We start from the raw sequence: 26,229 nt of genomic DNA on the forward strand, positions 1-26,229 counted from the left end.
TTATTTATTTATTACATTATAAATTGTTGAGCTGAATTGAACCGTCAAAACTATCGAAGCAACGTTATTATAACAAAATATATCAACGCGAAGTTGGAAGGTTTATGGTTACTGTACTTTTTTTACATATTTTCATGAATATAGTGATATTCTACAGAGTTTGCTAAAGACCATAACTTATAAAGTTTGCAACTTTATCGATTTATTTCATTTATACTTTTGTGATTTTTTTCACAATATTATTCTAGCACAATAGTATATTGATAAATGTTTAATTTAAGATATTTTCTCTATTTTGTTCACAGTACTTATGAAAACGCAAGTAACGACCAAGTATTATCGGTTCTTAACAAAATATGGTGGGTGGATTTGGATGCAGTCATATGTAACAATTGTGAATAATTCACGAAGTTCTCGACCACAATGTATTGTATCAGTTAACTACGTTTTGTCTGAGAAGGAAGCATCTAATTTAATTTTGAACTCAGATCAAAAAATGAATACTATTTCTGATAATCATGTGAATACTACCCACTCCTCAAGTAATACGATCTCTCGTGAAGTAAATGACCATTGCAGTCCAAGTTCTTCATATTCACCTCGAACAAATGAAATTCAAGATGATTATGTTGACACAACTTATTCTATCTCTTCTGATTATATATCTACAACTCATATCAATCCTCCTCCTTATCAGCCATCAATTTATACGCCACCAATATTATCTGTTGTAACTCCGCCAAACATCAATGCACATGAAGATTCATCCACTTACTGCCCTATAGATCTCTTCTATCAATATGTTGGTAAGAGTAATGTGTATTGAAAAATCACTAAAAGAAAATTATTATGACATGTTCTCTCTGATTTATTAACAGTAACTCCTGATTCATTATCATCACCATCTTCGCAGCAGCAACACTTATTACTCCATTCTAATAACATTCAACAATCTCAACAAAATAAATTAGAGATTCAACAGATAAGATCACTGTACTCCTCTGTATCGAATTCATCTACCAATTACAACAGGTCGGAATCACATGTGTCTAATTCAGCGACAAATCACGCTACGTCATCATCGTATTCAGTAACTAGTCATCAAGGACGTATCACGACTCATAATGAACACCATCATGATCAACGTGAACAGCATAACTCTCCTCATCAACGACAACTACCTACTAATCAAAATTCTCATAATCAGCAAACTCAGTCACTAACCAACGGATCTTTGAGAAATTATGGTGAAGCAGGATGTAGTTCTTTTCAGAACTGTGCTTTTGGTGTTAATTCTTCAATTATGAATAGAACAATTTCGATAATTAACAATGAAAATTTACAATCTGTAACCACAAGCCACAATATTGATGATTTATCAAGCCCAATTTATACCAGTGTTATAGTTGATCCTCATCGATACACTCCTAAGAATGATCAAAATACTGACGATTTAGATGAAAATCAACAAGCAGTAGTAGAAAAAAATAAAACACCACCTACTACAAATTTGTCACCAGAATTAACAGCGCCGTCTCCAACTTCTACAATGTCAACATCACCAACAACATCAGAGAGTGAAAAAATATCATCTATACCATCTGATGAGATGTCTAAGTCATTAACTCTTTCAAGAAATGTTTCAAAAAGTAAGCAGCTAGTTAAAATGATGAGTAAATCACATTGCCCTCAAAATACAACTGATTTTTCTATGTACAATAAATATGACGATAAACAAGAAATTGTATATAACCGTTCAAATTTGACAAAGTATTCATTTATAACTGGATTTCCAAGATCGTAAGAATGTAACAATTTTTTAAAGAAATCTAGTTACTTAAGTTAGTTATCGATATAATAAATAGAATAAATTATAAATTACATTGTTTAATCCCAATTCAGCGAAATAAGTACAATAGAATACGAAATTGCTACAAAAGTAGTACATTAAGACAGACTTATTCATACTGGTTAAATATAAATAAAATGTCATTTTGTAGTACTATTGTCGTTATCCCGATTAAAATAATTTCTTGTTGTTCAAAATTTCCCTAATTGATTTAATTCTTTTTTATAATTCAAAACGTATTCAAGGTGGCTGAAAATTATGAAATGTGGAAACATTCGAATTCACTTTGAAAATTACAAAGTATTCACAGCAATCCTACGTTGTCACATTTGATAACATTAAAAAAGTTTTTAATTTACTTGAAGTTTTAGAACATGTCCAAAAAGATTGTAAATCATATACCCGGTTGAAAAAAAAAATTACATACAATTATATATTAATCATACACTGATGGAAAAAGTCTCTTGATTCAAGAGAAAACAAATTATGAAAACGGTTGACCCTGAAGGCCATTCTTACAACTTCCCGCTGGTGACCGTCTCTTTTTTCTCACGCAAAAATTTCTCGTGAAATAAATTTTCAGCAATAATTTCTTGTTCAATATTTTCTTAAAGACATTATTTCTCATTGTCAAAATTTATTCGGTATTATTTTCTTATACAAAAATTTATTTCAATATGGCTCCTTGTCTTTATTGATTCGTAATAATTTATCATGACAAAAATTTCTCATACAAAAATCTAATATCGAATAAACATACACAACAACCATGATAAAAAGGCATACCACGGTAATAAGCTTAGGTATTGGTCTAATATCGAATAAACACACACAACAACCTTGATAAAAGGGCACAACACAGTAACATTTATTATTATATTATATTACTTTAAAATTATCGGGGCCCCCCATTTTAATGACTATTAATTTTAATAGAAATTTTACTGTGATAACTTTTTCTCGCATATTCTATAAACCTACATTAACTGTCAATTCACATTCGTAAATTTGAGAAATTTTTGACGGATAATTTTTTGCTCTTTGAGAATTTTTTTGATCAAGAAATTTTTGAATGAGAATTTTTTGAATGTGATAAATTTTTGTTTCGAGAAATTGTTTCGGATAAATAAAGACACGGAGTTCTTCCCGCTAACTCTATACCTAGGTGCTTATTAACATTGCACTTATGATGTTTTTGACCTCTTCGAGCTCATAAATACAATTTATGTGTTGTTCTGAGCTCTCCGAGTTCAAAGAGATAGCTTTTCTATGTTTTTAAGCTCTTCGAGCACTAAAGTCTAATAGAAGTTTCATAGGACACTATTGTTTGAATTTTCAAACTGCAATAACTTTTAAATCAATCAACCGATTTTCACGCAGTCTGTGACCTCCTGGGGACGACTCCACTTAACACTTGGCACCAAAACGGCGCCACCAAGGATAAATAAAGATGTTGAGAACTCAGTCTCTTGGTGCTGGGTTCCTTACCAAGTTAGCTCGATCAGGGCGTGGGAAAATCGCTTTCCTGGTCACACGGAAATGTATTCAGAGTGAGAGAGGTGAACTGCAGGAATAAGAGATAGGTTTTAATAAATAACTGGTTTATTCACCCGACACAAACAACGAGTACACTTCATAATTGATCTAATTAATGAAAATATTCACAATAAAATAATGACTCGAAATCCTCAGACTTGATATCAAAATTCACTGATTCTATAATCATAATTCATTTAGTTAGTAAATATAAATCTCACTTATAAAAGAACGTACTCGACGATATGCCTGCTGACTGCGAGGTGACAAACTCGACGGTGAATGGACGCTGGTAAATAATTCCTGTAGTTGGGGTTGACGGTATCAACAAGGTAGTACGGCACCGACTTCCTGGCCTCCTGGTCAACCAGAGAACGCCTCAAAGACCACTCCAACAGGACCTGGCCTGGGTCTCCCGTTTCCAATAGGGATGGACGCCAGTCCACCCGCTCAACCATCGCCGACGCTTCCCAGGTATTGTGCGCATTGGCAGCGATGTCTTCAAGTCAACCGACTCGTTTGGCTGCTGACGACGGAAGAGAGCGAGCCCGCTCGTGCTATTTCCAAAGTGCTCTCCTACTACCGTCACTTGGTCCCAAACTGTAGCTCTCGCGCTAAAACAGTTTTTGCCGAAGCAACACAGCGCGACCTGATAACTTGTTCACGTATACATTTTGCCTTGTCGACCATCGAGTGCACTGGTTTACAAGTCCGAGTATGGCGTTGTAATTTAAACTGAAACCTTCCGGTTACAATACCTTGGTCGAAAGTACGCATCTTTTGCACTTATTTCGAGACAGAAAATTAATGATTCGTGAGTGGAAAAGCTGCACATTCGCTGTCTATACCAGCGGGAGCAAAAATAATATATTACACCCCTTGGAAAGGAAAATAAGAAAAGCCTCAGATCACATGTAATTCTTGGCGGCGACGAAGCCATTATTTAATTATTACAAATTAAATAATGCAGCACTGATAGAAAATTTATGTTGACTCAAGAGATATTTTCTTGATCTAAGAATTTATTTTGGAAGACAAATGATTATTTTGATTTAAGAATTTCTTGTCTTGATTGAGATTTTCTTGGCTTTAGAGCTATATTATCTTCAATCGATACATTTTTAACTTCCCACTAAAAATCTCAGATTTTCAAAAATCGGGAAGATTGTTTTCACCCCGTTTTGCAAAAATCGAGTTTTCATCAGATCTCGACGTTTGAAGGTCACAGGAAGCTTCCCTCACTACCCCCGCGATCTTGTCACTATGGTGTGTGTGTGTGTGTGTGTGTGTGTGTGTGTGTGTGTGTGACTCGCTTATAACTTTTGAACGACTTAACCGATTGGAACGAACTAAACGGCATTCTAAAGAGTTCCCTCAAACTTAGATTTCTTGAATCTTGAAAAATCTAAAAAAAATCATTTTTGAAAGTGGTTTTTTTGGAATATCTTTTAAACAGCTTTATCGATCGACTTCAAAAACTAATCCGCCCTTCAGCTTAAAAAACTACGCCGATCCTCGCCAATCCGGTCAAAATCGGTTATTCGTTCGAGAGATATCGTGAACGAAAGAAAATCGAAATAGTACATTACGATACAAGGGACTTAAGTAGCCGATTATTGAACCGTGGGAAGTTAGCGCACGAGCGAAGCGAATGCGATAACTTTACACGGTTCAATTATCGGGTAATTAAATTCCACATAGCGTACACTATTTTATAGTGCGAGTGTTTCTCTCTCTCTCTCTCTCTCTCTCTCTCTCTCTCTCTCTCTCTCTCTCTCTCTCTCCTTTATTATTTTAAAAAGTAAAATTTTATTATTTTTACAAAGAATTTTTACATGAAAAATTATGTAAATTCTACCTATTTTCTCTGATAGAGACTATTAACCAGAAAAATACTTCAAAAGGTAGCTATACAAGCATAGAATTATAACATTCGATGCTTGTTAAGATCGACCATCTTCCCCCTTCCCCTTAAGCTTCCTGTGATCTTAAAACGTCGAGATCTGATGAAAACTCGATTTTTGCAAAAGAGGGTAAAACCAATAACTTCTCGATTTTCTTAGACTGACGGGATTTAAGTTACAAAATTCAGTAGGAGAATGAGTTTGTATGATAGGTTGTAAATGTAGCTATGAGATTTTTCTGAGGAATCAACTTTTTTATGTTCCGTGTACGTTATACGCTAAATATACGACCTCACAAGGTCCTAAATTGAAAGTTCAATTTATAGCGGATTGAGGAATAAGTTTTCTTTTTTTTCCACAAACATAGTTATTAGAATCGTAATAAATACAACTGAATATAATAGTTGAATCGATCGAAGTAAGCTTCACAGTAGGTGGTAGTTCAGACTCATGTGCGCTGCCACGTGACTCTGAGGTCACTTTTTTCTTTTGAGCTTTAAATTACTGGGAATAACGACATTTAATGATGAAACTAATAAATAAAATCGTGTCTTTTGTCCCAAATTATGACTTTTTTATGTTGCTGGCGCAATTACACGAGCTACGACACTGTAATTGCTACCCTTGTGTTTTGCACGTGTCCCTTGTTAAATTTTTTGCTAACTATTTAAATCTATCCTTTATTAACATGATTGTTTTAGTTATAAAGTCACTTCTGTAATGTCATATTCTTTCCCCAATATATAACGAGATTGAATATGCATTAATTTTTTGATAATTACAACTGTAACTATTATTATAAAAAAAAAAATAGAAAAATCTAAAGAATTATAAACTTCACGAGTCGTTTCTGAAATTTTCGCTGTTTTCAGCTCAAAACTATACAAATCGTATTTAATTCATAATAATTATCATGAAGCCTCTAAAGCTTAATGATATGTATCTTAATTTTATTTACCTTAACCCGTCAGCACTCACGTTATGAGCATTTTACTCACGCTCGATTTAAAAACAATGATAAGTTTTTTTTTTCAAATGGAAAGAGTAGATAAAATTTTTTATAGTACTCAGTGACTTAAAATTACTTTTAAACCACGCTTGCGCGGACCTAAATTAGCCGATTATTGCACTCTATCCTTTGCTTAAACCACGCACTTACTTACTTCACGGAATCCTATATAAAGATAATAAACTACAAAATAATTTTTTTAAACATACAAATAAGCAGAAAAAAGAGAAATTTCATGTAATCGTTTAAAGGAGCACCAGAAAATATTATAATACTAATAATATATCATCATATTTATGGTTAATTTAAACTGTCAAACATATATAAACATACATACCGACTGAAATAAGCATTAAATAAATCAGTTCAGTACTTTTTTTTGTTTTGATAATTTTAGAGTAGTATATTAACTTTGTAATTTTATTTGTGGAAATTTGAAAATTTTTTTAATATTTGGAAACTAATATTTATTGAAACACGATAAAATTACATCAATAATTAATACAAAAACATAAAAGTTTTAATTAGTAATATCTATTAGAATATCTTAAATTATAAACAAAACATTAGATTATGTTATGAACATTATTAAAATAATTTATAATAAATTATAAATAAAATTTTAAAGTAATTAACCAAGAAATACATAAGAAAATACTAACATAAAATAATTTAGTTTTTTTGTATGTTTTTAGCTTGAGTTGCATTTTCTACGGTACAATTATTAAAAACACAATTGCCATTACTATTTACGGTAACATTGCAATTGCCAAAAACATAAGATACATTTGAATGGATACTTAGTGGATCGTATACGAATAAACCAACGTCTGGATCGTATAAAACTTCTGTGTATTGAGTCTTGTTGCGAATTTGGTCCGGGTAAATTAAATTTTTGGATTGCAGTTTTAATTTCGGAATTGAAAAACTTTCTTGATTTTCTTCATTAACTAAAAAATCTTCTTCACTCTGATGTAATGTTGAGATTTCAGAACTCAAATTTTGAGAAAGAATATTATTTTTTGTTTTTAATTTTGAAACCCGTTTTTCTGGAACTGGAGAAGACGAACTTAAACCGGTAGATAACATAGATGGAGTTTGAACTGGTGCTACTACATTTGCTGGATTAATTGTTATCTTGAAAGCAGAGATTGGGTATTTAACTTGATTATTTAGTTCGATTCCACTGCTAATTCACGCATGTTCACAAATTTTTTTTTTGTTATTCAAAGAGTCAGCAACATAACCAAAAGCAAGCCCACTGGATTTCCATCCACCATGCCTTTGAAGCGTAGTTAAATCACCACCAGCATCAACTAATAATGTTGCGGAAGTTCTACGAAAGGCGTGGCCAGTAAATCCTTCAAAATTAGGCAAATTTAAATAAGCTGCTATATCTTTTGCAATTTTAGGAATCATATTAACACCAATTGGTTGGTTGACGCATCTTCCATTGGAATATTTCAAGAAAAATCTGCTCGTCTTACTAATTTCTGGCCTGCATTCTATGTACTTGATACACACCTTATAAAATTCACCTGTTATAGTGAATGATCGAGGCAAATTATTTTTAGTGTCGTTAATTTTAACTAAAAGCACAGATTGATCCAAATTTCTAACTGTTGTCTACTGTTAAATTAATAAACTCTGCTCATCTAAGCGCAGCGGCTATTCCAAAAATAAGGACAGTCTGCAATAAATAATTTAAATTAATTACTGAATCGATGACTCAAAAAATACTCAATTTTACGTACCTTATAGCCTAAGTAAACATCATTCGGCGCTTCATTTAAAAATTTATTAATATTTTTTTTAGAAAATATTTCAGATTTTTTAGATTTGTATCCTGTAGACTTTTTCTTCAAAAACATCGTTAACTGTTTATACTTGCCAATATCTATTTTATTTATTGTATTAATCGTGCATTTTAACATCGAATAAGTAGCCCATAAGCTAGATGGTGCATAACTTTTCTCAAGATGGGCAAAATAAGCCAATAAAACATCCTCACAAAACGAATTTGTCTTGCCTTTGCACCACTTCTTAAACAAATTATAACGTGCTACATACAATCTTTTAGATTTGACATGTGATAAATCCAATGTGACATTTTTTTTAGTCTCTCTAATTTCATTAGAAACGATATCGCCACTATCACTAAATTCACTCTCTGAACTGCTCATTGTACATACAAAATACTTTTAACATACAATTTTCATTAATATTTTATTATGATGTGAATAACACATATAACCACCCCAAAAAACAAAATAAAAACTCATAATCGTGACTGTCCAAATAAACCACAAGAGAGAGAGAGAAGTCACTCGTACTATAAAATAGTGTACGCTACGTGGAATTTAATTACCCGATAATTGAACCGTGTAAAGTTATCGCACAGTTATTACCACGGTTCAATAATCGGCTACTTAAGTCCCTTGTATCGTAATGTACTATTCTATCTTCGAGTAATTTTATCTATTTTCAAATTATGAACTTTTGAAATGCCTTAACATTATATATATAATTCATAAAAAAATATTTTTCTCATGCGTATCGGAAATTGTGAGCATTCTTCTCATCACGGGATTATAGGTGTAACAAAATAGTATACTAAATATCTAGGCCAGTAAAATAAGAAAAGTCTCAGATCACATGTAATTGTTGGCCAAGGCGAGGTTGACAAACATGCGGTCTGAAGCTTTACTTTTTACTGGCCAAGGTGTGTACACTATTTTTCTGCTCGACATAGCCGTAATGTGGCAACTTCGTCTAACGCAGCGGCCGGAAAGTTCACGTGAGTGCTGACGGGTTAATAATTTACGAAAACTATATTTCGGTAAATCTTTACGAGTGGGGTCAATCATTTTCATTTTAATTTTTTTGAACAAAATTTCTATTTGATTTAATTGATAAATTTTTTTTTTTTTTTTTTGAAAAAGACAAAAAAATTGATTATCATAATTTTAACTAATTTTCAAAAAACTTATAAATTTTTTTAAAAATTGTGATATTCAACTTTTTTTTTTGTTAAAATTGTTCGTTTTTTGTTATGTACTTTTCAAAGAAAATGTATTATAAACATAAAAAAAATTAGGAAAACGGTTGACCCTAAAGGCCATCCCTGCAACTTCCAGCTAATTCTGTACAAGTGCTCGAAATCCTGAATGAAAAAAAGTATTGAGACAAAGAAAAAAGTATTGAAAAGTATTGGATTGACTAGAAAACCAATACTTTTAAATACTTTTTTCTTTGTCTCAATACTTTTTTTTAATCAGAGAATTGCACTTATTACGTTTTTGAGCTCTTCGAGCTTAAAAATACAGTTTATGAGTTGATTTAAGCTCTCCGAGCTCAAAGAGATGGCTTTTCTATGCCTTTGAGCTCTTTGAGCTCAAAAGTCTGATAGAGGTTTAATATTGACAGAGGTGTTCTTAATAAAACACGATTTTTTTAATTTTCAAACCGCAATTACTTTTGAATGAATGAACCGATTTTCATGCAGTTGGCTGCATTCGATGCTATTTTCAAAGTCTTAAGAATAATCTGTAAGTTTAAATTTATCGGACTAGGAATTTTGGAGTAATTCCGAAAAAACACTTTTTTCGATGATAAGTCACGAACGAATCAGCCGATTTTGACCAGACTGGCGGCAATCGACGTGATTTTTTGATGGTAAAAGCTGATGAGTTTTTTAAATCGATCAGCAAAACCGTTTGAAAGTTATTCCGAAAAAACCACATTTGAAAAAAATTTTTTTGTAGATTTTTTGAGATTTCTCAAAATCTACCGGTTCGAATCAGTCCAAATTATAATTAAAATCTAAATTTGGTCAATCTCTTTTGAATAGGGCCAACCGCGATGAAATCAGTCAAACTGTTCAAAAGTTATTAGCGGTTCACATACTTACACACATCAGACACGTATACCTACACACACATACATAAAGACATACGGACATCATCTCGAAAACATTCAGGGAAGCTTCTTAGGACCTAAAAACGTCGAGATCTGATACGAACTCAATTTTCGAAAAACGGGGTAAAACCAATAACTTCCCGAATTTTGAAAATTTTCAATTTTCTTAGCGGGAAGTTAAAAAGATAAAATAAAAACTTTATCCAAAATCATGAGAACCAAATTTTTTTCCAACTTTCGTATCTATTTTGAGGCAGAAAGTTAAAGATTCGTGCATTGATAAAGCTGCACATTCGCTGTCTATACCAGCGAGAGCAAAAATAGTTTATTACGCCCCTTGGAAAGTAAAATAAGAAAAGCTTCAGATCACATGTAATTGTTGGCCGCGGCGAAGCCATTATTTAATTATTACAAATTAAATAATGCTGTGAAGCAGGAAAGAATAGGAAGTTACGGTTATTATTACGTAAAGCGTTCCACATTCACGTAACAGAATACTTGGTAGGAAAGGATTGAGAAAGAATTAAGGAGAGGATCTTCTTAATGTGAGTGTATAGAATATGCGAGAAGAAATTCAGATAGCTCGGACTAGGATTCAAACCCAGAACCTTCTGAAGACATGTCGGCTACTCTACCATTTGAGCTACCCGGTCTATTCTAAATTTATCTTTCGCTTATTCTATATACATTAAGCCACAACGTCCATCTTACGGTAAGAATCCATCATCACAGACTAATGAATGTAGATGCTACAAAATCAGATGTATTTTTAAAATTAAACTAACGAATCTTGAGAAATTTGCTGCTTGCATTATTACTTGTATTGACAGTGTATATTAATGATCATCTTACTTTTATTTATTGATAGTTTAAATATCAGAAGTCAGTGTAACTTTTTTTCATTTGCAAATAAAATATAATTTTTATTTTTACAAAAGAAAAGCTTTGATTCAATTACGGTGTGTTTAAATTAAATATATAACTATTCCGAGACGCTTAATTTATTTTTGTATTATCGAATAAGTATTTCCTCAGAGATGAATGCTGATGAATTCATTTCCATATTATTTATTACAAATTTAAATGCATACACAGCATTTTGGTTCGGTATCGCGACTAATTCATATACATTATTACTGATCATTTTACTAAAAACTATAAATTAAAAATTTGCTAACTGTTTTGAAATGGGGTCTATCCTATTTTTTTGCAATTAATAATCGAAAAATAGACATGTTGGAATATTTTTTTAAAATTATTTTATTTGAAGGCGCATTTATCATACCAATCAATAAAATAGTCAAAAATACATTTTTAATTAGTTTAGTAGAGCTTTAATATGTAATACAAATGTCATGTCCATCGAAAACCACTAATAAAATAAGTCCACATAAGCTTAGTGACCTCTAATTTATTTTTTTTATAGTCTAAGTGTAAAAACTAACAATTAATAAAAAAAAAAAAAAATAACTTCGAAAAAATGTATTTTTATTTTCATTAATCCCAAAATTTTTTTTTAATCGAAAAATAAACATTTTTTAAAATCTTTTTTTTAAACCAGAAAAATCTATACATAATTGTTGAAAAAAAATTGTAAGTAACATCTTTAGAGATTAAAATTTTGTAGACCCTACTTCCAACTAATTACCAAAAATTTTTAATTTTTTTACTATCGAAATTCACTGAAAAAGTTAAGTTTTTACAGCGAAATGACGACAGATGTGTCCAATATTATTACTTTAATGAACGAAATGTTCTTGAAAATGCTTGAAAATAAATTTTAAAATTCATTAAAAAATATTTTATAACTAAAATAAATAATAAGTAATATAAGTATTTACTTAAAAATACAACTTGTTTACCAGAGCGAACTGTTAAAACTTTCAAAATAAATAACTCTTAATTATTTTTAGGTAGATTTCATAGAAATCAATCTTTTGCATTGGTCCTCATGTCGGAATTTTGTCGTAATATCTCTTAACTAGTAGAGTAAAACTCACAAATAACGAAAGTTAAAAAATTTATATATGTATGTATATAGATATTTATATACATATATATGTAATATAACGCAGGATGTTGCCGCGATTATGTCTACAGTTCTTGACGGATCTAGATGAAATTTGCCACACATATTCTTTGGATAATAACCTTGAATGAGTTCGAAGATGAGGGAAATCTGTCAAGTTTAGAAATAGTAGCTCTTTAAAATGATTAAAATAGTGAAAATCACATTTTCGGCGACGTCATTGATGTATAACTTTTGATTGAAAAAATATGGCTAATTTTTTATAAATTAATGTGAAAACTAATGAAATCACCTTTAATTGACGTATACAACATTGAGATTTTGACCATTTTTAGTTATTTTATCAAAGTTAAGAGTTCTATGGAACCATTTTCAGGAAATGTGTAGTACAACTAACTTGTGAATGTTATTCTATCGAGAATTCTCAACAGATTCTAATGAAATTTAGTATACAGATTCCTTGGACAATTAGCTTGCATGAACCTTAAAATAAGCAAAATCCTTCAATTAATTCGGAAATAGTAGCTTTTAAAAATGATCGAAATAGTAAAAATCAAGTTTTCAATTACTTAATTTATGTATAATTTTTGATAGAAAAAAAGTAACTAATTTTTGATAAATTCATGTAAAAGCTCACAAAATTACCTCTAATGTGACGCATATAACATAAAATTTTTCATATCATTAGTTACTTTCTCGAAGTTAAGAGTTCAATTGAACTCTTTTCAGGCAATGTGTAATACAATCTACTTACGTATGTTGAAATCAATTTTATTTAGTGTCAAACGAAAGTTATTGAAACCAGATGATAATTAATTCTATGAAATCTACCTTCCATTTCGGGTGTAGCCGAATGGCGTTCTTTTTTTTTTTTTTTTTTTATGCATTTTCAATTTTAAATACTTAAGCAAAAGAAATTTATTCATGTACTTTTCAAATTAATAAACATTTGGCAATATATACCGCGCTCGGTTTAAAATAGGGACATAACTCTTACCATGGCAGTGAAAAAGTGTGAAGACACAATGTGAGCGAATGAAAATCGTCAATTCATTTGTCTTTACTAGTAAAATAAATGCACTATAAATTCACCACACATTTATTTGTAATCCACCGTCTTTTTACAGAAATCATAAAACCGCAAGAGGATATTTATTTCTTCATATTTGGTTATGTAACATTCATAGAATATAAAATTTTAAACAAATACATTAATCGAACATCAATTTACTTATATTATTAGTGGTGAAACCAAACTCTTGATCTATAAATCAAGAAAACAAGAAATTTTATTTTATTTTTTTACTCATATTAATTTACATTGTACTACTTACTTAATCTCATTCAGACTTAATATTAGAGCAAAAAGTAATTTGCCAATGTAATGTTGTAATCTAAAGATAATAATTAAATCGTACTATGGCATTTATTTGTTGAACGATTAAATTTTAACATTGATTTTAACTTTAAAAAATGCAATGCTTGTTAGTTTATTACAGTCCTATTTTGCTTATAATATAATTTGTGCACCATAATAACTAAGAATAAATATTTGAATGTAAAAATATTGAATATTATTATTTAAATTTAGTATCATATTTCAATTAGTAAATGCACAACTTTAGAAATAAAATAATCTGAGAAATTACATTTTTGTTCAGTTCTTACTTTTATAATTATTATCCAGTATCACCAGATAGCTTTTTGAAAAGAGTAAAAAGTCATGACATGATTGAACCATGAAGTTGATAGTTAAATATAATGAATTCTCGATGAATTTATTTTTGTTCAATTTAGTTTTTTGATCACTTTGTTCTGTTGGTAATCCCAATTCGCTTAACATGGTTTTCGTACAAACACAGAAGTTCGTTCTTAATTTCGACTCCTGAAAGATAAATTTATATAATCGTATTTAAAATTAAAAAAAAAAAGTGTACTTCAAATAACATAAGAATAAAATACTTACCCGTTTCCCGGAAAATAATAAGGAGGTGGGCGTTCATATTCCGGTCGTAAAGGTGGGGCTCCTGGAGCTATTTGATACTTGGGTGGCCCATCATTGGAGGCATTCCAATTTCTGTTAATAAAATGAATATCTGAGTCTATACTCTAACTTATGTAGATGTACGTGGAGTTAATAAATAGTAAATGTGTCATGTAAATTATTTGATAACAAATGCGTTGCTCGCAGAATATTTGATAAAAAACAAAAGTACAAACATCATTCAATACAAAATATTAATACAAATTAGTGAGAACAAGAAGATACGTGCATTTGTCTTCGAATTTATCGCCTAAATTCTATGCTTCTATCATACTTCGAAGGGCAAGATGAATTGTAACAAATACAATTGATGATTTAATGTTGATGTTTAAATACGAAAAAAAGTCCGAAAGTTATGTATGATTCCGACAAAAAATTTCTAAAACGTTTGAGCGACACTCTTGAATCTGAATATCATACATAAACTTAAACAAGCCAATCCTCATAATGATGGCTATTATGTCGATATCTTATGGAGCAACAAGAAGTTTTAGTGACGTATGAGAAAACTGACGTAGAAAATTTTATTTCTATGAAGATACGCGAAAATGTGGTCAATCTAACGATACAAGTATATATTTATCAATTTCAGTCATTTTTCAGTAATCTTTTAAACATCGTATTTCTTTAATATCCAATATTGCAACAATAATTAGCATTAACAGTCTCTCAAAATCAAAAACAAACGTCATATGTATCAATGATGTCTTGCAATGCATTTACCGTAATTAATAATGGTATAGTAATAAAAAAATTATGTACAATGTAAACACAGAAATAATAATAACCGTTAAATTCGCGGTTTCAATAATTAACCAGAAAACAACAATCAACTATTTTGCGCAATGAAGATAAAATTTAGCGATCCACACATCACCAATGTAAGTTACAGTTATTCTGCAATAAATATTTTTGTGGATCATTCAATTTTTCGAGAAATTGATTTTGTAACGAAGCAGTTCCTGAACCAATTCTAAAAATAATTATAACACATACTAAAAAATTTAATTTATACAATTTTACTTACTTAGAAGTTTGGTCAGAGTATCTTGAACTATGATAAGAAGTTCTTTGAATCGCATTAACAGTTCTTTCCGGTCCATGGTAAACTCCTATAGTAGGACTATCGTAATTATCACTATACACGTTGGAACCTCTACTGTGATTTTTATGATTTTTGTCATGAATACTGAAATAATAGCACTTATGATAAAAAACAATCTAGAAACAATGTATTATTGTAAATAAAAAAAATTTTTTCTTAATGTACTATTTTATTGACTTAATTTTGTCGTATTTTAGACTTTTTATGTTAATTAGTTATATTCTAATTAGGAAAAAAAAGTTAATAATAATAACATATACTCCATCACATTCTCTTTAATTATTTGCACATCACATGCAGTTGTGTCATATTGCGATTATTTATTTATTTATTTTTTTAAAGTTCAAAGTATTTTTTCATTTCCCGCCTTGAAATTTTCGATTTTGCAAATGCGAATTTTCATTATATTTTCACGTATTGAAGTCCTAGAACGCCGTTCTAATTATTTCCGACAGGATGTCTGGTCACGAGAACGCGCTGTGTGTGTGAAAGTTTTTCGTACAAATCAACTAAACGAGATGAACGACACGGCGTTCGAAAATCTGTATAGACTTAGATTTGATTAGATTTTTAAATCAATCGATCAAATCATTATAAAAATGAAAAAAAAAATCAAATAAAAAAAAAAGTTTCAAGTTTTTTTGAGAAAACTTTCAAAATTTTAAACCAATTGACTCAAAAAATTACAAATACTTATATTTGGAAAACTGCGTTGAATGCTGCAGGTAAAATAAAAAATAAACGACGCATTTAAAAGATATTGTTGGTTGAAAATCTCAATAAATGTTGGTCTGAAACAATTCTCCAATTTTTTAGCTTTTCAAGCTCAAAAATCGAACAATTAGATTATTTCAAGTTCAACTAAAACAGGTAACTCAAAAGATGACCTGTAGAATCAACTGCATAAATATATTAATGCTTGTAAAATACGAAAAATTAAAAAAAAAAATTTAATTCTGATTTTTAAATTTCACTCCGGAAAAAACTACTGCTGAACTCCATGTCGCATGCCTGCTATAGCGTTCATGGCGCATTTCGGAATGTATCTTATGAGACTTCAAATTTTTGAAGTTTGAATATAATACACGGTAAATAGCCATCTGACTAAACTCTGTTAATTTCATTACTCCTTGAAAAAACAAAAAGATTAATAATTATTTTTCATTTGCTCAACGCTCAAAAGAGGTAGTATTTAAAAAGGTTTGAAATGGTAAAAATCGAATAGTTTAAATCCTTTTATTTAGTCAGGGTTTTGATCTACGTTCATTAAAAAAATACTTCTGATTTGTATACGTGACTATTTTCAGTGGATAGAGATCATTCTTGGTAACCCAGAGGGGCTACATTCTAATCCAGAACACATCAGCGATTTTTTCATCGAATAAAAATGTTCAAACCCACTTTTCCTATTTTTTTTACCAGTTTTTAAAAATCAAATGTAATACTTGTCAATTTTTAATTGTAAAGCTATTGTTAAAAAAATTAAATAATACATAAAATTTTATAGGATGATATAGTTTTAATTTATATATAAAATGATATCTAACGTTACACAATTCTAACTAATTACATAAAATTTTCTTAGTCGAGATCAATAGCGTATAACTTTTGGATAGATAATGTCATGCCATAACAGTTTAAAAACTATTTTATAAAAAAAAAAAAAAAAACAATCTTACTTAATAACACATGAAAAATAGATTCATAAAGTTGCCCCATGTTTTATAAATACCAATGTACAGTAAATAATGTTTTCATTTTCAAACAAACGTTTTAATTTAGATGAAAAATTGCAAAGGCAAATTAATTTTTTTTTACTTATATTTCAAAATAAATTATGAAAATTAAAAAATGGGCTTATTACTAAAATTGCTATTAATTAATTTAGATAGATCAATATTTCAAAGCATCCAAATTTTGGAAACTTTTTAGTAATTAATAAATGTCAAGTCAAGCGTGACAATATGAAAATTCAACATTAAAGGATAATTTCTTGTTGATCTCATAATACAAAAAAATATCAAATTTGATAGTATTATAAAATAATGAGTTAAGCTCACATTATCACCTGCTTTTATACTTTTGATGACCATAATTTTCTTATATAATTTGTGCTGAAGGTTTTGTTTCTATATTCACAAACATTGGACACTAAGTTAATTTCTCTAATATTTATTTTAAAAAAGTTTTTTTCATATATATACAATTCATTTTTGAAAAGCGAACATCCAATTCATATATAAACTATGCATACTAATTGCAACATGAAAGTTTACTTTAAAAACTTTTTTTACTCATGTGTGGACACAAAATTACATCGTTTACAATATCAGACGTAGTTTTAATGGAAACACGGTTACTTGTGACCGATTTACGATAATTTTTAAAGGACTTTGGTCAGTGTTACTTTTAAGTCATTAAAATTATTATTAAAATTAAAATGTTTCAAAAACTTACATAATAATAATAAGTCTTATAGAAAACGAATGATATTATATTTACACGTCATATTTATCAAAAAATCATTACCAGTCTTGAAAATTAATTTTATAGGATAAATTATTATATTTATTTAAATCAACAAATCACTTATGAAAATCATTTAACGTATAACAAAGTATGTACATAATCGTTAAATAATTATTGCACTCCGACTTAAGGTGTACAGTTTTTTCTTAGCTCCGTTTTCAAGTTTTTTTCAATATTTTGAGTCTTTTTTCTTCCTATATCTTCATTATTCGAGTACACATTCATCACATAAACAAGAGTTGTGCCATATCACATACATAAAATTTCATGGTGATAAATATGTTAAAGAATAAATATCAGAAATACTTGTTAACTCGTAGCATAGCTATAAATGCCAAATAGATCGTGACGAGCTATTTTGTACATATTTATTTATTTTTTATTCGTCATTCATAATATTAATTCAGTACCTGGAAGAAAAAGATTATGTATCAGTATATAATTTCTGTACCCGTTTGTAGTAAGCTTATTTAGTCAAAGAAAAAAATTTTTTTTTTTCTAAATGTCGTATATTTGTTTAAAACTATCTGGTAAAATACCTGGTACTTGAACAAGTTTCTAATATGCATAGAATAATTGCAAAATATTAGACATTATGTAAAAAATATTTAAATTTTAATATTGTTCTCATGATAATATTACTGAGAAATCAGCTAGAAATACATTATTTCGATGTTTCTTTAATTAAAAAAAAAATAAAAAATAAAAAAAAATGCTTTCATATAATAGACAATAGTTTCTTTATCGGATCATAAAATTATTTTTAGAATTTAATTTTATCGTCTAATTTTTCCAATAATGGAAAAACCATTTTGACAGATATACTCATTCAAATATGGTAACCAACTATTGCAACTTTTCTAGAAAGACAATTCAAGTACATAAGACTGTATTTTTAGTGAATTTTGAATGTCTCGGAAAAATTTCTTATCATCGTTATTTTTTTATTTAATTCATTTTTATTTGCCAAAATAATAGTTGAATATATTTTATTCTAAAATATGTTCAAGTACTGGGTACTTTATCTTATTCTGTCTTTTAAATGTTGTCTTGATTAATCTTCTCTACAGATTTTTAATGAATTCCGTTTCATTTTGCACGATAAAATCTCAACTTCGGCCTTTATTTTTGTTTTTACGTCAATTAAACTACAATCTACAGTATTGTTTGTAGTGATAATTACTGGTGGCAATTTAATTAATTGCATTGCTTTAAAGCAAACGTTTTTACATGGAAGAAAATGGCTAAAAATGTTAGAAAAATCAACACGAAATGCATGAAATTTGATTGTGCTAGTCCATTAAATTTGAAAAAGAATTACCTATTCACAATTTTTATATTGTAAGAATTTTGAATATCTAACATAAAAATCATAATTTCAAATTCTTCTTATGGAATCTTTTAAAATTATTACTCAGTATCATAGATTCAGTAATTGATTGATTCTATATTACTGCACCGATATTTTTACTAAATGTAATTTTTTTTTCATCGTACCAAGGTAATATAACTTTTTAAGTCACATTCTTAGGAAGAAAAAAAAAAAGAAAAAAAAACAAGAAAGAAGCCATATTTCTTAATCAAATAATTTTCGTACTTACTCCTTACTTACTACCTACGAATAGAAATTAATAAAAAACAGACATCAAAATACAATGATTAATTTTTAATCATAGAATTATTCTTAACTAACAGAGTTAATTCGTCTATATTACTTTTGGCTCGAATACTATGACCTTGAATTGGTACATGAGTTCTCTATCCACTGACCTATCATACTTTTGCTTAAATATCATCATATTTAGAAATATTTATTCAGATACCCTTTGTTTTCGATAAATTAAAAATTGTATAATTTATTGCGGTATTGAAATTTTTACAGAGTGCTTGACTACTGTTATTATGCTGGCATTATAATATTTGTTTTACGACATAATTCTGTGAAGACATTTCAGATTTATCGAATTTGTAATCGTTAAGACAACTAATTCAATTAATACCTTTTCATCGAAATTATGACCTTCTATGGTAAATCAACAAAATATATTTCCAGAATTTTTAAAATAATATATGTTAGCTATAATTATACTCAAATCCGACTTATTATTGAATGTATGAACTTTAGCTCAAATTTATTTTAGTTTTATATTAAATCACAATATTTATACCTAGTTACCGATAACTATTGAGTTGTATCTTATTTATTCTATACTATGTTAATTTTAAGCTTTATTTAATAAAATCTTTCTCGAAACTTTTTTTAACTCTCTCAAATCTTAAAATAATTAATTATGAATTTATCTGCATTACGTGATCTCTTATACATTCCTAAATTGGAATAAAAGACTTTTTCGATCGAAAAAACATAATTTTTTAGTTTTAGAATAATGTAATAATGTCTAAACGAATATTTTATTAAAATGATTCGTAATGTGGTAAAATACGACATTCCTTTTGAAGTCATATTGCTTTCATCATTTTTCATCGAACCAATGGCAAATTATCGGAAAATAACATTTTTTAAAAATGAATACAGAAAATTGCAACCATAGATCTCCTAACCTTAATATTACAAGCTTAAGCTTTCAAAATATTTTCGTTTTATGACCTTGGTCATTATTTCGACTTATTCAAAATATGAGGGAATAAATAAAGATATGAACATCGATGAATATATTTTAGAGCGCTTTCAGGTCCAGAATAGCGAAAAGTTTCAAGGATGGCCATCAAGACCAACCGTTCTCCGATTTTTTTTTTTTTCTAGTTTTTGACATTTTCATGTGGGGTGACAGAACGATCATAAATCTTATATTATTGGTATCAATTTGATATTTTGAAAAAATTAGTGAAAATTACAGATATAATATTAACTTTATACATGTATCCCAAGTTTCCAACTTCAGCACATTCATTAGTGATTTATATTAATATTCTTTTTTTTTATAATTACGATATAAAATATAACGAAACACTTACGATTCAACAAGAGGTCCAGGATAAGGATCTGATTTCTGATATAACGCACTCAATTTAACACATAAAACTACAGTTGGTAAGAATAAAATAAGACACCAACCTACGCTGACCCAAAATCCATTCTGTAATGAAAAATTAAAATTTTATAAATAATATTATCATCAATATTAACATTGAAAAATTTATTCAAGAGCTTACAAATGGATCAAGGATTCTATTGCACCCATCAACGATTGTAGAATTGTACGCATTCGAAACAGGACCACATCGACCAATCGTATCACGTGCAGTTTTTATTAAATGTTCTAAAAAGCCGTTTACTTGATGTAGGAATGCTTCTCCAAACTTAGTAGCAAGCTAAAAGTTTTGAAAATTAATTGGAATACAAAAAAAAATTTTTTTTTTAGTCAATTTACAATAGTTATACTTACAATTTGTACATATTTTGGACCATCTTTGTTCAAAAACTGTTGTGCTACCATTACTTCACTAACTAAATTATGAATAGCTTCCGACATAGAACCATGATTGAATTTTATGTGCTCTTGAAGTTCAAGAGCACTCGTACTAAGTTGTTCACTTAATAATGTCATCGGTAAAATTAAATCTTTATGATAATGATCTAAATCATGAGCATTTTTAAGAAGACTATCAGTAATATTTGCTTGACTACTTGGTAATACAGCAGCTATTCGTCGTAACTCAGTTCCAAGATGTTCTAAATTAACATTTGTAATATTATCTTTCAAAAGTTCTGCATACTGATAAAATTTAATGTCACTTAATCCACTTTGAGCTAAGTCATTTAATTTAGATGTAGCACTTTCGGTGAGTATTACAATGCCTGGAGAAAGATTTATCATTTCGCGTAATTGATCAATTGTACTACTAATTGCATAACGGTCGACAAAATTTTTAAGTGAATCTAGTTCCATTAAATATTTTAATTTCAACACGTTGTATAGAGTTTCATTTGCATGACAATGTGTTACAATCCAGCTTAAATTAATATCAGCCTCTAAATTATTGGGATAAAGTAACTGCTTAACTTGTACCAACTCATCAACCAATTCAAATATATAGTTGTCTTTAGGATTTTGTAAAGGTTCACAAATTGCACGATGTGACATTACTCCAATTATCATAAGCACTGTAGTGATAACTATTAAGATACTTGTCAATAAGAATATTATCCATACTGCTATCATTAAAAAACGTCCACCAGTTCCTTTGTTACAACAATCGTCGCCAAATCCATCAGGACGCTTCCCACAAATACCACATAATAATCCAAATGTTAGCAGTGTAAATATCGTTAATAACACACTAGATACACCAAGACCAAAATAATATCTGCAACAAAAAAATTATTAGCATTTTTACACAATATTTGATTTTAAAAAGAAAGCATGCTCCCTCCATAGCGAATTTTTATCAATTTAACAATTATTGAACTCTCACGACTGGAAATTCGTTTCCGCATCTGGGTATTGATAATGTATAAAGCTAACACATCAAAAAATTTAGAAATTGAATGTCTTGTAACATGAAGCGGTTTTTTGCATTCGAATTCGCTATGGCTCACATAAACTATAAAGTAACCTGTAAATTGAGTATTCTTCAATATTATCTTGAGCAATTTTTAAATGAGGAATATAAACTTTAGTAATCTCCTTATTAATTTTATCAATAAGTGAAGTTATGTTTTTAGATGCACTAGCCAATGAGCGCCCAGCATTTTCAATACTTGCACTAACAACTGGAATTGTTTCATTTACTGCATGTTGAATGTTTCTTTGAATTTTTAAAAAAGTTTCTCTGCCTTGACTGACTTCCGAAACGATATTTCCTTCCATCAAAGATGTTATATTACGTAGTGCTAAAGTTACGTCAGGAAGCTGAAAAATATTTGCATATTACTATAAATTAAAAAAATATTGCAATTTAATATTATATTTAAATAAAAAAAACTGTATTTAGTAACTTGAAATAAAAAAAAAAAATAAAATAATCTATAATATGAATATTTTTTCACCTTCGGAAAGTATTGGTCCATGTACTGCATGAAAAAAATATATTATAGACTTTTAATTCAAAAAGTAATTATACTTCAAATTGTAAATTGTAAATTTAAAAAGTAAAGTTTCATGCATAGGTCATTTATTTAAACTTGAAATTTTAGTGATTAAAACCAGACGAAATAAAACAAATTCACCAGTCTTAACTGATAGGGCATTTTTAACTTTCAAATTAATACATTTTGAGACTTACAACAGATAAAAAAATTCTCACCAGACAACAATGATTTTAACACCAGTTATTAATTAAAAAATAGTCTTGTTGGGTCTGACTAATAAGGCATTGAAATTTTGAATTTGAATGATACGAAGAAATTATTATTTCCAAAATTTGCCTTATAGTCTGATATCATCTACTTCAATCACTTACAACATAGTATGCTATAATATGTAACATTTATTTACTTAAAATAATATAATTTGAGCTTTGTAACCTTATAATTTGAAAAAAATAAGTTAGTGTAACTTTTTAAATTAATGACCCATATTTGAACAATGGTAGTTAAAACTAACAATAAAAAAAGAAGACAAGGTTTGACGTATTTATAATGTAATATTCAATAGTTTTCTAAAAAAATATTTGATAATAAAATTATTAGAATATATAAATTATATATAATATAACTCGTCACGTGTTCAGCCTAAATCCTTCAATTCTTAACGGATCTTAATGGAATTTGGCATGTATATTCTACAGACGATAATCAAAGTCACGTTCAAATATGAGCAAAATCGATCCATCAGTTTCGGAACGGTAGGCAATTTTAAATTTTTAGAAATGAAAAATTTCGTACTTTCACTGTTTTTTTTCCAAATAACTATTGAACACAATTGACTTATTTATTTTCCGTAAAAAAATTAATGTAAAAGCTTATGAAATAAGCCTTAATTTCTATATTTCCACGAGTTTCTAAGATATAAATTTTTCATAATTTTGATGAAATTTTGCCGTTGCAGTCATTTCGAGGATTTCACTAGTTTCTAGGAACGATGAAAAATTCATTTCTATTTTGGCTGCCGAATGGCCTTTTTCTCCTTTTGTCACGTAATTTTTTAATTTCTCAGTCTATTGATTTTCAGAATTATATTACTATTTGTATTCAAAAATTTGCATCAAATACCGCACATTGAATAAAAATTAGAAGAAAATACACGCTTAAAAGATATCATCATTTAAAAATTTCAAGAAAAGTTTTTCTCAAGGGATAATTATAAATATGTTTTTGAGCATTTTTAACTCAAAATTGTATGATAAATTTCACACATAACCTGCAAGTCAAAAAAAAAATATTTAAATTACTTCAATTACTGTTACCCACCTTGTCGAAATCAACTTGTATTGACATCTGATTTATTTTATAATCATGTAACACTTGCTGACACTCATGATTTTTACATCCTGTTAATGTTTCTAGCAAATTTTTTTTAACACCTCGAACAACTATAACGAAAATAATGTAATTACAACATAAAATCACTTATAATCAAATAAAACAATAAACGATAAATTGATATAGTACCAATATCTAATTGACTCGCATTAGTTCTTAAGTCCCGGGTGAGTTTATCTATCATTCGAAGATCTTGTCTAATAGTATCTAAACCAGAAACAATTTCATTTAAATTGGTCAATGATACAGCATGAGAATACGCTGCAAGTTCCTCGGTGACAATTTTTCCACTTGCTTGAAGAATATTGTTGAGCGTAATTTCAAGTTCATTATAATTTGTTGTAAGCAAAGTGCTGATTTGTTTTTTAGTTGTAGTTAGATACAACTCAACATCTTTCAAATTAGTTTTAGCTCTGCTCGGTAAGTTTTCAATACCCTCTTGCATATATTCGTTGGTAACAAAAGCACAAACAACTCCAAATCTAAACAGATAAGTATTATTATTATTATTATTTGTGATTACAATTAATTATTACATAATGCATAGCATCATTAATCATTGTCATATTTACAATATTATCGTTGACACTCCAATAAGAAGAATGTTGAGAAATACTTTCCGACAATGATCATATTTTTTGTCAAATGGTTGACTTCTAGCCCCACAATGACCAGCACATCGACAGCAACAGAAAAACAAACCAATGCAAGGAATGATAGCAGCGAAAATAATTCCAATAATAGCAAGTCCGCCTAGTCCACCATAATGAGTTACTAATATTTTCCACTGTTTTACGGGATCTGCAAACTCCAGCCATCCATTCTTTACTGTAATTAACCCTATGAAAATAAAAACATATCATTAAAGATACTTTTGAATTTTATTCAAAATAAAAATCTAAAAAATGTCAATTACATCAAAAATTTAAAATTTTTATAATAATCTTACAGGTAAATGTATTTAATAAAAAATATTATCATGCGGCACACAATTGTTATTCACTAAGTATATCAGGGTGTTTTATTTTTAGGCGATATTTTTTTTCGGCCCTACCTGAAAATCTGATAATTTACAGAGAAAAAAAATTTTGCCGCCAAAGAAAAATTCTAAGTTAATTAGAAGCTTCACTCATTGAAAAATTCAATATCTGTATAAATAACACAGGGAAAATTTTTTTTCGGTTTCTACTCTATTTTTCGGTATTAAAAAAACTTTTTTAGAAAAAACAAAAATACAGCTTTTGTGGCAAATTAAATTTGCTACAAAAAAGTTCCTTTGAGCAAACACTCATCGACTAATAGTTTGTGAGTTTTAAAGCTGATAAGATGAATGTTGATAATAATTGATATCAAATTTTCTTTAAATTGGAAAATTTTATTCTTACATTAGACATATTTACAATTAACGCTGGAAAGTTATTAAATTGTTAATTTTAGAAACACTATTTTGTGTTTAATAAATAAATATAAATTCCTATGCATAAATCATTAGAATTACTAAAAGTGATTTTTTTTTCTTTTATTTCAGAGTTGGTAACATTAATGTTTGTTGTTATTAACATTAGGAAATTGCTTTCTATACATTGCTACAACTTGTAATAAGTATTGTTTCTGATGATCTTTGTTATAAGTTAAACTGATTATATGATTCTATTAATTGAACTTCTTGTTCAGCAATACAGTACAACCTGGTTAAAAGTTATATTTCTTTCTCTCTCTTACTTACATGAAATATTTCATACATCGATATACTTACCGTGAGATTGAATAGACCATCCAATGTAACTTATAACCAGGTTGTACTGTACCATTTACGACGGGTACATTTTTTTAAATTGTTAAGCACGTATATAATCTTTAT

General features: G+C 28.8%; 2 protein-coding genes across 7 annotated transcripts in view; one reads left to right on the forward strand and one right to left on the reverse strand.

Annotated features, from left to right (window-relative positions):
• Positions 1-4,000, forward strand: part of Sim (bHLH transcription factor single-minded) — a 59,194-nt gene extending 55,194 nt beyond the window's left edge. For 3 of the 4 annotated variants that reach the window (XM_074247215.1, XM_074247233.1, XM_074247225.1), the window contains exons 7-8: positions 306-806; positions 879-4,000. In XM_074247215.1, the coding sequence (XP_074103316.1) occupies positions 306-806; positions 879-1,804 (1,427 nt within the window). In that variant the 3' untranslated portion in view covers positions 1,805-4,000. The remainder of the gene's footprint in view (positions 1-305; positions 807-878) is intronic. The other variant, XM_074247241.1, reaches the window with a different exon arrangement.
• Positions 4,001-13,317: 9,317 nt separating this feature from the next.
• Positions 13,318-26,229, reverse strand: part of LOC141530129 (prominin-like protein) — a 32,285-nt gene continuing 19,373 nt past the window's right edge. The window contains exons 2-12 of one of the 3 annotated variants that reach the window (XM_074247027.1): positions 24,941-25,208; positions 24,498-24,850; positions 24,297-24,418; positions 22,935-22,958; positions 22,502-22,797; positions 21,331-22,252; positions 21,098-21,256; positions 20,900-21,021; positions 15,317-15,478; positions 14,212-14,322; positions 13,318-14,130 (exon numbers count right to left, since the gene is read on the reverse strand). In XM_074247027.1, the coding sequence (XP_074103128.1) occupies positions 14,118-14,130; positions 14,212-14,322; positions 15,317-15,478; positions 20,900-21,021; positions 21,098-21,256; positions 21,331-22,252; positions 22,502-22,797; positions 22,935-22,958; positions 24,297-24,418; positions 24,498-24,850; positions 24,941-25,208 (2,552 nt within the window). In that variant the 3' untranslated portion in view covers positions 13,318-14,117. Of the gene's footprint in view, positions 14,131-14,211; positions 14,323-15,316; positions 15,479-17,851; positions 18,334-20,899; positions 21,022-21,097; positions 21,257-21,330; positions 22,253-22,501; positions 22,798-22,934; positions 22,959-24,296; positions 24,419-24,497; positions 24,851-24,940; positions 25,209-26,229 lie in introns of those variants that run through there. The other 2 variants (XM_074247036.1, XR_012479713.1) reach the window with 2 other exon arrangements.

The sequence above is a fragment of the Cotesia typhae genome, unplaced genomic scaffold (genome assembly GCF_013202065.1).
Source record: "Cotesia typhae breed Kobodo isofemale line unplaced genomic scaffold, CoteBio_Ctyphae contig_119, whole genome shotgun sequence".
Lineage (NCBI taxonomy): Eukaryota > Metazoa > Arthropoda > Insecta > Hymenoptera > Braconidae > Cotesia > Cotesia typhae.